Below are 13625 nucleotides of genomic sequence, written 5' to 3' on the forward strand. Positions count from 1 at the left end.
TGTCTGAAATGCTTCAAAGTTCCCTCCTGTTCAAGACATGGTGTTTCTTATTCCTATTAGTGTTATTTCTTGATGTGGCCTTGAATAGCAAGTTCAATGGCCAGAGAAGGAGTGGATAGTTACTGCTTGGAAAATGAATATTGGGAGTAGAGGCAGGGTGATGTGGAAGGGCAGGCACATTTGGGGAGGAGAATGGTGGACTAGAACATAAGGTCTCAGGGTATGTGCTAGAATGAAACCAGAAAGGAGCTGGGCCAGATCTTAGGAGGCCTCGGAGGGGAGCACATGAAGGCTCAGCTTACACAGCATCTTGACAATTATTGTTCTGGCTTGAAGTACAGTGTATGTAACTAAGTTAGACCATCCCTAAGATATATCATTTAAAAACTTTATGTGGTCCAGGGAAGAACCCCATTTAATAAGATGGCATAGACAAATGGGAAACATGAGAAACATCTAGAAATGCCTTTCTGAGGAGGAGAGTCAGGAAGGTGGCAGGATTGAAGCTACTTGAATAACAATAACAGCAGTAGCAGCAGCAACAACAACAATAAAAGCACAGGCAAGGTTAGTTGGTTCTCTGTAAGAGACTGGATTTTCAGGTAACTTTTGATTATGGGATTTTTGCCCAACAAGTGGGAGGGTTAGAAAAGCAGATGTTTCTCTTCATAAAAGTATGAGCTCTGTAGCCATCCAGAGTTCTCACAAGACTTAGCAGTTTGCCCTGAGAGGCAACAGGCAGTGCATCACTGGAAGAGTCCCCACAAGTTAGGTGGGGACTCCAGGTTCAGGTTCCTATCAACTCCAGGTGCACATGCTTACAAGATCTCCAGCCTAGAACTCATATATTAGATACTCTTAACTGTAGTCTCAGCCTCTCCTCTCCTACTTCTCTCCTCCCCAGCTATAGGTAAATGGTACCAATTTGTCTTCTCAGAAATTACTGCAGAGAAGAACTGCAACCACTTTAACACAACCAGTTAAATGGGGACCAGGGTCTGAGCCCACCTTACTTTGATATATAACTGATATGTGCTTAATGCATCCAAGGCTAAAAATACCTTCTGTCTATTTATTCCTACCCTCTGATCGCACATAGCCTGCATATCAGGAGATCAAGCAAGTTTCCAATACCCTTGAGCCTCCTTCCTCTGCTTTGCTGGAATAACCACTCTCATCCCTGATATGTGTGGGGGGAAGGGGCTTATTGGTACCCACACCCACAAAGCCTGAGCAGAAGATTATGGACTGGGCATTCTGAAAAGCTCATTCAGAATTCATCTCCAATGCATCCATCTTGGCTTCTTTTAGGCCTTTGAGGAATGGAGCTACTTGGTAGAATGGCCACTTTCATTACTGTGCCTAAATGTTCCCAAGCCCCACTAGCCATTAGCTTTCATTCTGGAAGCTTTTAAAAGTCAAGTCTCATTCTCATCCACACACAGGACAGAAACAAGCATGGAAAACTTCAAAGGGTGCTGCCTAGCACAGATGCGTAGGGGCTCACACAAAGCTTCAAAGAATAAAAATTAAATGGCATTTCCAATGGAAGGTAGAGAACCTGAGGATGCTCGAACGATACTTCCATAATCTGTCCTGTGATCCCTGCTGAGGGTGCTGATTTGCCCTATGTATGACCTCAGATGGAGCAAAATAAACACAATATACAAAGAGCACTAATTGCTTCATTTATTTGTCCATTCAGCCAGGGAAATATCAGAGCTCATTCAGTCTCAAATGGGAAATCATGTTGGAGAGAAAAGAGCCACATTGAAGAAGGAATGACAATGCAATTCAGGTTCGGCTCATTCACATATTTTATTTATCCAGGGAAGGAAGAGAAAACAATAATAAAAATGAGACAAGACTTCAAGATGGCACAAGTTCTGAGAAAATACCAAGGTCATCACTTCTTTTATTTTATTTTTCCTCAGTCTAATTTAAACGTACAGATTAAATAAAAGTGCAAGGAGAGAAACATCTTATTGGTGAATAAAACATCTTATTTGAGATATTAACCTATAAGGTTAATATCTACCCAGGGCTTTCTTATCTGTGGATGGCTTACTTTTTGTCCTTATAAAATAGGACAGCACTGTGCATACTGCTGAGGTTAGGCATTTAAGGGTAGGTAGTGTGAAGCCTGCTGACTTGGTGACTTTTGGGAACCTAATCCTGAAAAAGTCACCATGTTGAAAGTCATATAAATATCCTTGCAGAAAGGATTTGAGGACACACGGCTGGAAAAGAATCTCTAATATCTGATCATGGAAGGTCCTCAGACCCCCATTAGGCAGAGGGGGAAACTGAGTCCTGAGAAGCTAAATGATTTCTGCAAAGTGACACAGCTTATTCCTAATAGAAATGTAAATCTCTTGGCTTCTAGCTCAATGCTTTTGGATACTGCATCAATATATACTCCAAACACTGATTTTTTTTTTTACCAAGCGTCTAAAATTGGCCATTTTATCTTTTTTTAAGTGCAAAGAAAAACTAGAGAAAAGAAAATGATTTCTGTGGGACGTTGATAATGTTGTATGCAACTTCAGGAATGTTATGGTAAGATACAGTTAAAAGACTGAAGTCTGGATCAATATCAGGGAACACCATCTTTTGATACACACATGACAATATCTTACACATAGTGACATGGGAATGGATGACAGCACCACGCAGGAAGGATTCGAAAAACCAATGTTAGAAGAGAAAATGGACCACGTTAACCATTGGTAGACTGGTCTAAACTGTTCTGCACTTTCAAATGACACAGAAAACAACACAATGTCACAATGTCTGAAAAAGGAGCTCCAGAGGGGTTTCCAGTGGGGACACAGCACCCACTTGAAGCAGCTTGATGCCAGTGGACAGGTTGATGTGGGGCATTAGCCACCACCAGAGTTACCGGAACTAAGCTTGCGTGAGCTTATGCACCAAGCTGCTCCCAGCCATCCATGGACGCTAGAGCTGATCAATGTCAAATCCTTGTCACCTCAGAGATTGGCCACTCCTTTGAATTGTGTGTGCAGATCAGAGAAGGGAAGAATAAATGAGTTGGGAGAAATTTCAGGTTACTGATAGAGGTTGGACATTTTGAACCCTGGACAAAGTAACTGGAATCTTTGTTTCTCCTGGGCCTGGAGCTTTAGTAATGGGTTGGGCATGAGCTTTGATATCTGCGATTCGTTCTTTAAACTTTTGCTGAAGGAATTTTTCTTCTTTAGAGTAGCTTTTGGCAAATACTGACATGAGCAGGCACCCGGCCATGGACATGCCGCCAATGCAGAAGAGGATAGCTCCTGCCAGCTTGCACATGTCAAGGGCACTGTTAAAGTGCACCGCCTGCGTGTCGACCACCACAAAATCAGCTTCACCAAATGCTTCGATTTTTGGAGGAACCAGAAAGCCTACAGCCAGAACAGTCAATCCAAGAATCACGAAGACTGTGCCTGAGATGAGTCCGACCTAAAGAAAGGCAACAAGAGAAGCAAAAGAGAATAAGCAAGAGCTTCGGTTTTCCCTTAAGCCATCAGGGCCTGACTTGTTTTCTTTCTTGACAGAAGGGAATATCATCAATCCAAATCTGCATGAAAATAGTCTTAATTTTCTGCTCAAAAGTAAAAGGTCAAAGGAAGACCTTTTGGGTTTTAATGCCAACAAGAAATTGCAGCACTCCTTTGCTGTTGACAAAAATGAGCCTTGGCTCATGTGGTCTCATTTGGTGTGTTAGGAAAGAAAAGCAGGAACTGGCCTGATTCTAACCTCAGAGCCTGGGTATTGTTAGTTGCTAGTTACAAACTCACAGGGAGACCAGGTTGTTGTTGTTCTGTTGGGCAGAATCTCACAGAAGAGCAACTCAGACAAGTTCTTCTGTGACCATCATGGAATGAGACAAGCCAAGGCCATTTGGTAATTTTGTTTTTGCACAGACCAAAGCAAGGTCATTATGCAAGCCACAAAATACCAAACATCCACTTTTCCTTGCAATTGAGTGGCTGTTACTTCTTAATCTTTTGTAGCTTAATCTCACTCTGGTCTGCCTTCTTTATTGAGAAAAATTTATAAAATATTTCATCACAGAACTGTCCTTGGTAATCCATAATGAACCTTTCCCCAAATCTCCCAACCAAAGCCCACATCCTACAATTTGTTTTCTTTTTGTGTGTGTGTCTCTTTCTGTGTACCAATCTTGGGTCTTGAACTAGAGCCTAGGTACTTTCATTCAAGGCTAGAACTCAACCACTGGAACTACAGCTCTTCTGTGCTTCTGTTGGTTAATTGAGTAGTTTTAAACTGCAATCCTCAAATCTCAGCCTCCTGAGTAGCTAGGATTACAGTTGTGAGCCACCAGCACCCACCTGTTTTTTTTTTTTTTTTTTTTTACTGTTACTGGATTTTAATGCTGGCTTTACCTCTTCCTGCAATGAGTAATAAGCCCAGAATGCATACATACACAGATAGATAATGCATATAGTTTCCTGGTGGTTTTCAGCTGGAAAACATTGACAGCCTATATCACTATCTACCCCTTTCCAAGTAAACAAGCAAGGAACCATAATTGCCAGTGTTGTCAGGCTATGGACACGGAAGCCCCACCAAGAGGAAGATGGGTGGCCTACAGCAGACCCCAAACCACATGTACTTATTCAAGCTGCACTAACACATGTTACAGTAACTCATGGTACAGGCACTAACACATGTTACGGGAGGAGGGTGGAAATTAAACTGTATTATGTCAGGTTCCACCAAAATGCAGCACAGTGAGAGGCGGTGTGTGACTGTTTGGCGGATGGTGTGAACACATCTGGCATGATCACATTCAGTCCTGGGATCCAGGACTGTCACTTCCTATGTGCTTCACAGAAGGAAAATTACTTCCATGCTTTCATCATTATTTCCCTCATCTATAAAATAAAAAAAAATGGTAACTGTACCAACTCAGAGTGTTGTTGTAATACGACTATGCATAAAGACAGGTCCTTGGATTTGGCTAAATAATTCATTATGATAATACCTGTTATTATTATTATTTGGAAATATGCCCCTTATAAAATTACTAGGCTATGTTGGTAACAGTGTTAAAACAATTGCTCTGTATTTGGAATAAGAAGCAGCTATTCATCTTTTGAACAAAACTCTCTCATTTCCTACTGTTCCTAATTACATTTAGTTACAATCACAAAGCTAGTAAAAGAACCAAATATATGAAATCATTTAATCTTGAATATTTAAAGTATATGTACTTATTTATTACAATTTAGGGATAATACAGGAATAAAAGAAGTTTGGCTAATAGTAAGAAAACATCCTTAAATCCATTACCTTAGCAAGGGAAGGAGAAAAAATAGTATTACTGAACATCTACTATGTTGTAGGCATAGTGTACATTATGTCTTTATATCACCTCAGCGAACATCTTAAGAGAAGTCAATATTTTAATTTCCATCTCATCTTCTAGAAATGGGGTCTCTGAGAGTCAAAAAACAAAACAAAACCCATATATTTCCTGTAATCCTAGCTACTTAGGGGGCTGAATTCTGAGTGTTTAGGTTCAAAGCCAGCCTGGGCAGAAAAGTCCAAGACACTCTTATCTCCAATTAAATCAGAAAAAAACCCTGCAATTGGGGGCAAAGTTCAAATGATAAAGCGCTAACTTTGAGCAAAAAAGCTAATGGCGAGGCAGGCCCACGCCCTGACTTCCAATACTAGTAGTAGCAACCTTCCCTCCCGCCCCAAGCATGTATTTTAAGTTCCAGTAATTAGCAGGTGGTATGACTGGGTTTAATACAAATCTGTGAGACTCCCCAGGAGTTTATTAAGTCCATTATACTTCATCCATTACTATTTTACGTATCTACTCCCTGTTATTTCCTCTTAACTTTAATTCCAAATTAACTCTTAATTTTTGTGGACAACTTTGCTTTGACTTACTATTATAAAAGAAATGCATAACTGAAAATTCAATATGCTGTTTCCTGAAGGAGAGAAGATGAAGATGCTACAGGAAGACATCAAGTTGCAAAATAAAGCATTTGGATCGCTTGCCACATTTCTCCCAAAATAGTGGCAAATAAATGTACCTTCAGAGACTATTGCTTATAATTCTTCAAAAAATGACTCACAATGGATGCTTCTGAATTCACAAACTAAATGAATGTAAATATCCATGGAGATCTGCTTCCCATGTCACTAAATTACCTCCTGCCTCAGGAATTGGCACTAATTCTCAAAAGTTGAGGGAGGGCAGCAAAAATGTATCTATCTGAGCCCTGAGGCTAGAACTCCTGTCTTTGTTTCTGCCTTGGCTCCTCCTAGCTCCCATGCCAGCTTGACATCTGATAAAATATTTCCTGCCCACCAGATTGCTGAACATGGAGCCAGGTGTTTGATTCTCAGTATAACCTGCTCCTCCACTGAGCAGTACATTAGACAAAATCCACTTTTGGAGAATTACTTGGAAGCTAAAAGGCAAACCATGGGTCGCAGATGGTGGAACTCCTCTTGCTCACTTTCAGAAATGGAAAATAGTTGGCCACAGGGAGCAGTCTCCTCCTATTTCTGCTGAAGTATTAGAAAAGGATAGCTGAGCCTCAGGATTCTGAGGATGTCATCGGTGTGTCTCATGAGGCCCTCCAAGAGCTGGGCCCACAGAAAGAGTCGAAACCTGTAAGATCTTCAGGGAGAGTTTGGGGGAGCAGGCCTGAAGGACCAATGAAAGCATCAAGAGGAGGCTGCTTCTTCCTGGGGGGTGTCATGAGGATGAGGAGGGCAATTGGAACACCTCTGCTTAATAATTCCTGGTACCATGTCGGGGTACTGGAAAGAATAAAAATTGGGCAAGGGGTGGGGTGGGGTGGGAATTCCATCCAGTATCCAACAGATTGTCTCTGAGCACAGTTTTTAGCTAACATTCATGATCTTAGAGAAAGAGGGTTCTTTTAAATGGACAGAGGGGTGGGGGGTGGGGAAGCAATACAGGGACTGGGTGCCTGTGGCTTACATCTGTAATCCTAGCTATTCAGGAGGCTGAGATCTGAGGATCAAAGTCAGCCCAGGCAGGAAAGTCTGTCAGATTCTTATCTCCAATAAAACACAGAAAAACAGAATTGGCACTGTGGCTCAAGTGGTAGAGAGCTTGCCTTGAGCTCAAGAGCTGAGGTACAGCACCCAGGCCAAGTTCAAGACACACCATAGACAAAAAGGGAAAAAAAAGAGCAATAAAGGGGTCATTTAAAGGTCTATGGGGGCAAATGAGGAGATGGAATGCTGTTGGAATGTTTTTGACCCTCATCCCTGCCCAGCCCAGCCTGCCCAGTAGAGTAGCCTTAGATTGAAGGGAGGTCAGCCCCAATGGTGAGAGGGAAGGATCTGGCCAGGTGGTAGCAAACCCCAAAGCAGCAGCAAGGCCAGTGTTTGGGTGGCAACTTCTCATGTCTGTCTTGGCTGAGGAGAGGGTGTATGAAAATCCAGTCCCTGTCCTTGGGTAGGAGGACTGCATAAAGAAAAGGTCTTGGGTTCCAGAAATTCTGCCAGATACTGTTGTTCTTTTGATCAACATCCTTTCTTGGTTGTTCCTTGGTGAGCTGATGAGGTCTGAAAATGCAGTTTATGCCAATAGGCAAAGCCAGCAGCAGTAGCGGCGCAGCTGTTCTGGCAGAGAGGAAGCAGTAATGACTATTGGAAGCGAGACCCAGCAAGGCAGGGAAGAACAGCCTGTGGGGGAAATGCTGGATGGAGCTAGATGTGAATGCAACCAGCTGGGGTAGAGGTTATTCAGGGAAGTGCATACGCGATGAAGACGGGATGTTCGCTCCTACAACAATCTAAAGAGCTGCTGCTGATTTCTTTAGGCTCTGAGCTTTTGAATAGTGACATTTCCTGGCAGCAATGGCAGAACTTCTCATTCCTTCCTTGTTTGAGCTAGACACTAAGCCTCCCAGAGCAAGAACCAATGTCACAGTGTGGTCTAGGTGCTTTCCTAAGCCTAACTTCACCATTTTCCCTAACACCTCTCTCCTCCCCCCACCTACCTGGATAGTGGTATATTCCATCAGCTCTTCTACTTTCCAGACTCCTATTCAGCAGAGAAACACTTTAAATTTCTTCCATTTTCATAAGCTATTTGAGTGCCCTGTGTCTCATCATTTGGGGCTGTTCCTATCCTTGACAGCCAAGCTTAGTCTGCCGCTATTTCCTCAAACTGTCCTCTCAATAGTCACTAATAGCCTAATCACTAATAGCCTAATCACCAAAGCCAATGTGATTTCCTTTCTGTATCTCTTATGAATATTCCACTGTTATTAATATTACACACCTGTGCTTTTTTGAGCCTTTCTCTTGTGGTTATCTCTGACACAATGCTCTCCTATTTGAATCTCTACCTGTCTCTCATTTTGCACAGCTTGCTAGTGTTCCCAGGGTTCCCCTGTTGACCTCCACATCTCATTTAATATGTGAATATGAGAATGTGTGTGTGTGTGTGTGTGTGTGTGTGTGTGAGAGAGAGAGAGAGAGAGAGAGAGAGAGAGGCAGACAGTGTATCCAGGGTCTGGGCTCTTTTTCTGAGCATTTTTGCTCAAGACTAGTACTCTACCACTGGAGCCTCACCTCCACTTCTGTTTTTACTGTAGTTTATTAGAGATACAAGTCTTATAGACTATCCTGCCTGGGCTGGTTTTGAACCATGATCCTCAGATCTCAGCCTCCTGAGTTGCTAGGATTACAGACCTAGCACCCAGCTGAGAATAGTTTTAACTTATTTTTTTCCTAGTGACTTGAAAATCTCCAAGCTAGCCTGGATGACTGTCCTGAGACCAGATCATATTTTGGAGAGGGAATAGAATGATGTATCGAATGTCTCAAAGACTCCTGAAAACCAGATTATTCAAAAAACAAAAAAATTGAAATAGGCCTCTAAGGTCTTTCCCCCCCAAAAAAAAACTTTAATTTTTAAAATCTTGTTCCCTTGCTGTACTCAAGCTAAGAGTCTTTGAAGAAATTTCTATTACATAACTAACTTTCAGAGTTCTTTGACTTGGCTTTTGTATGGATTTCCAGTTCATCTTTGACCCTCTCTCCCCAAACACTTATTCCAACCAATCCTCTGACCACTCAGCTTTTTGCAATGCATATCTTCCTTCTGGGATGCCCTGTGTTTTTCTGCATACAGTGCTCTTTGTGTGGATACTTTATTTGATGGAGAGAATCATACGTCATTCCCCCAAGCCCTGTGCTCCCAGTAAATACCATGACAACTTTGAGGAAGTTTTTGGAGCACTTGTATTGCAACTATCTATATACACATCTACTTGCTTTATTTGACTGTGAACTTCAGTTCACAGTTCTTATTCAGAGGTGAGAAATGTGATTTTTTAAAGCTCGTTTTGGACATGACAACTTATACTTCTCGTTGTTGCATCAGGTCCACCTGTGAAATGTGATTTTTTAAATAGAATTTACTAGGTAGTTTAGTGTAGAGTAGACAAACATTTGTGGAAATAGCAGTGTGAGATAGATATTACATGGGTGCAAGTGACAGAGTAAAGACTCTAATCCAGACCCTTTTGATTCAAATCTCCTTTCTCATGGAACCTCTACCTTGGGCTACTGCTCAGTTAAAGCTCAAAGTCAGAGTCCTGCCTAGGACTCTGTGAGCACAACCCCCACTGAGAGCTCCACATTACTATAATAGAAGGGAAAGAGGACACCAATAACTCAAACCATGTACAGAAGCAATTTGAAATAAAAGAAAACGAATTTAAGAAAGCTCATAATAGAACATTATAGACACATAACTGGTATCTTTCTCTATATTGGCTCAAAGTACTCCATAAAATCCATTGGACTTAGTTCACTAGTACTCCCCAGGAGTAATCCAAGAGTAGTTGGTTCATTCCTTTAGTAGAGATAACCTCTGTAAACTAGTGGCTCTGGCCACTGAATCTCTTGTCCTCACTTCAGACCTGGCATTTTTCCCAGCCTAGAGTGACATTTAGTCAACTCAATTCATTGTCTACTTCCTCAGCTCATTCTGGTAGCTGCTCAGATTTCATCTCACACATGTCTAAATCCCAGTCTTGATCACTCTCTGTTCTCTTATCCTGATTTCTTTTCATGGCACTTGTCACTATCTGCTACTATTTTAGGAAAGGTTATGATTGATTGCCAAGGTAGACTGGAAGCTCCATGAGGTCATGGATATTTTCCTCCCCTGTTTACCACTTTCATCTTCTGTGCTTCAAGTCCTTTTGACATATAATCAGTACTCAACAAATACTACTTGAAAGATTCCATGCATTTTCTAATGAGAGTCCACAGAGGATCTCGTGTTCATAAATATGGTAGAGGCAGAGCTAATATTCTGATTACCTTACCATGTCTCAGCATTAACTCTAAATATAAAATTTCTTTTCTATTCCTTCTTTTCTTCCCTCCTTCCATCCCTCCCTCACTCCCTCTCTCCTTCCTTCCTTCTTTTTTTTTAGGGGGGGGTCCGGTCATAGGGCCTGAACTCTGGGCCTGGGTGCTGTCCCTCAGCTCTTCAGCTCAAGGCTAGTGCTCTACCACTTGAGCCACAGTGCCACTTCCGGCTTTTTTTTCCTGCTTATGTGGTGCTGAGGAATAGAACCCAGGGCCTCACGCATGCAAAGCGAGTGCTCTACCACTGAGCCACCTTCCCAGCCGCCTTCCTTCTTTTTTTTATGGTTGGTTATGGGGCTTGAATGTGGGGCCTAGGCACTGTCTCTGATCTTTTTCACTCAAGGTTAGTGCTCTACCACTTTGAGCCACAGTGCCACTTCCAGTTTTCTGGGAATTAATTGAAGATAAGAGTCGCATGGACTTTCCTACTCTGGCTGGCTTTGAACCCTGATCCTCAGATCTCAGACTTCTGTGTAGCTAGTTATAATTTCTTTTATTGTTGCCATTTGTCAAATACCTACACCAAGCCTTTAAGGAATGCTTAGAGAATATAATATTTTGCCTTCTTTAACCTGCTCATCAACAATTATGCTTAGAAGCTTCCTTTGGCTCAAGCTTTAGGTTCTCTTTTCCCACAGGAGGAAAAAAATTCACTTAGTGCTACCAGGAGTGATGCGCTGAGTATTGTACCCCTCTGCTCTCTCTAGTGGTAGTGTTTGCCACGCTTGATATTTGTTTCCATTGGCTGAGTTAGGCATAGGATCTTTCCTTACCTTCCAGAATACTGAGCTCCACCTGTTAGGTGATCTCTGGATCTGAAAATCATCCTCATACTCCCAGATGGAGGCTGTACAGTCTTCATAAAACTGGTGCAGGTAGGACCGCACTCCATAGCGCTGGTACCCGCCCTCCGTGGCAGCTTGTGCTTGCTTGGACCCACAGATGTTGCTGCAAGAACTCATCTTCCCAGCTGGAATGACAACATCCACATGGTTCAGCCCCCTGAGCTCTGGCCTCAGGACCCAAAGACACGTGCAAGGTGAGAAACTAGATTGAGGTATGTCAGACTATTTGCATACTGTGTTTTACTTAAGGAAAAGGATTATTCTAATGCTCTGTCTTCCTTACTTGCTGTCCCTCTTCCTGTTGAATACAAATCACACTCAATACTCAAACACGAGAAATGACTTTCCATAAAGGGGGGAAAAAGTCACAGAGGCACAGGTGGCTCCCTTAAATTATGCAAAGATGTGAGGAGGATACACAGGAGAAATGTCAATAAAGAGATTTTGACTGCCTTGCCCCCAGAAGTCTTTAATCTCTTAGAACTCAGTAGTTTTTACATTATATGTGTTAATGAATTAGGCAGGCATCCCCATAGGCTACAGCTGAAATTTGTCTTGGATCGTTCTTTCAGATTTTCAAAAAAGTTCCCTTGTGGAATACACATGGTGTTACTCTAAGGAGTTTGGAAGTCAGCCTTCAGATCTCATATATCTTCGGCTAACATTTTAACTGATTGTCAAGTCACACAGAAGCTTTATTACAAAGCTGCTGAGCCACTTAAGTTTCATGCTTTATTAATCACAAATGGCTGGACCAATAATTTATACTTCAGTAACTCTACCACCACCTATTTCAGTCATTATTGGCAGATGCATCTGTCCACATAGTGGCTAGAGTATAATATAGAAAGTAGATCCATTATTTTCTAGGAATTGTTTCCTGTAAGCAAGGATTGAGAGAATTCAGCCTATCATGGGCAGGCTTCTTAGAGCTCTAGCTTTTTGAGATGGAAACATAATTTTGATTTGATACAATTGATGCTCTTGGAGAAGGGCATTCATACTGATTAGTTAATAATTCATTGTAGGAAACAACAAGAGGGAATAACTTAAGGACAGTAATTTTGGTAAGCAAGGGAATTCTTGCTGGTCCTGGACACTGTACCTGAAGTTTTTTGCTCAAGGCTAGTGCTCTATTGCTTGAGCCAACCAGTGCCTGGCTATTTTATGATCTTTGTGTTAGCAGGTAAATGTGTATCTGCATATAAAAAATACTTGGCAGTTTTTAATGATTCTCTAGATTATTTTCTGTATATAATCTCACACACCAAGATGAAGGACAATATGAAAGTTATTTTCTCATTGAGAAACGTTTTTTCAGAGAATCTTAACCCTACCTAACAGAGATATATTAAAAAATTTCAATTACTTGTCAATGAACTAGCTAGTAATGTGTTTTGAAAAAAGTGGCAATCTATAGTTCTATCAAATACCTAAGTATCCAGTTAGTTTTATTGAGTAGAATCATGGAGCAAGCTAGGGATATTCAGCATTATTTTTACTCATAGGTAATAAGTAAGCCCATAAGAACATCTTGTATGCTTTCATAAACACAAAAGGTTTAGTTAAATAAAGTAGTCAGATTACTTGGGAAAGGCAGCCTTGATTTTAGAAAAAGTATACAAAAAAGTTTTGAGGTGTTTTTTTTGTTGTCGGTCATGGGGCTTGAACTTTGGGCCTGGAGGCTGTCCCTCAGCTCTTCAGCTCAAGGCTCTACCACTTGAGCCACAGCACCACTTCCAGTTTTTTTTTTGGTCTGGTCGTTGGGTGTGAACTCTGGGCCTGGGCGCTGTTCCTCAGCTCTTCAGCTCAAGGCTAGCGCTCTACCACTTGAGCCATAGCACCACTTCCGGCTTTTTTCTTTTTTCTTTTGTGGTGCTGAGGAATCGAACCCAGGGCCTCATGCATGCAAGGCAAGTGCTCTACCACTGAGCCACCTTCCCAGCCCTGTCTTTTTTTGTTAATACGTTTTATATTTTGAAAATACTGTACAGAGGGGTTACAATCACATGAGCATCAGGTAATGAGTACATTTCTTATCAAGCATTGTTGCCTCCTCCTTTGTTTTCTCCTTACCATCCCATTCCTCTCATCTCTACAACTACATTCCCTCCCCTTCCCCCACCTAAATGGTAAAGTACATCTCGTTGTTGCAATGGGTCAACCTGTATCCCTATTTAAACAAGTTGTTTTTTCCCTTCTGCTCCCCAAATTATACCAACATCAAATACAGTGAAAACCGTGGGGGAGGGACATACAAAGCAACAAAAAAATCACGCTGTACCTTATAAATACTTTGCTTTGAACTGCAATCTTCAGATCTCAGCCTCCTGAGTAGCTAAGATCACAGGCATGAGCCACTGG

General features: G+C 41.7%; 1 protein-coding gene across 1 annotated transcript; it reads right to left on the reverse strand.

Annotated features, from left to right (window-relative positions):
* Window positions 1-3063: 3063 nt before the first annotated feature.
* Nrsn1 (neurensin 1) lies at window positions 3064-11378 on the reverse strand. Its single transcript, XM_013035192.1, has 2 exons — window positions 11190-11378; window positions 3064-3462 (listed from the first exon to the last, which is right to left on the reverse strand). The coding sequence occupies exons 1-2, from the start codon at window positions 11376-11378 to the stop codon at window positions 3064-3066; spliced, it is 588 nt and encodes a 195-aa protein (XP_012890646.1).
* Window positions 11379-13625: the final 2247 nt, after the last annotated feature.

Source organism: Dipodomys ordii, unplaced genomic scaffold, assembly GCF_000151885.1.
Source record: "Dipodomys ordii isolate 6190 unplaced genomic scaffold, Dord_2.0 Scaffold206, whole genome shotgun sequence".
Lineage (NCBI taxonomy): Eukaryota > Metazoa > Chordata > Mammalia > Rodentia > Heteromyidae > Dipodomys > Dipodomys ordii.

Coding starts and splice junctions, on each gene's coding strand:
- Nrsn1 (XM_013035192.1), bottom strand. CDS start 11,378: ATGAGTTCTTGCAGCAACATCTGTGGGTCCAAGCAAGCACAAGCTGCC. Junction 3,463..11,189: donor GGAGCTCAGTATTCTGGAAG/GTAAGGAAAGAT, acceptor GCCTTTCTTTAG/GTCGGACTCATCTCAGGCAC.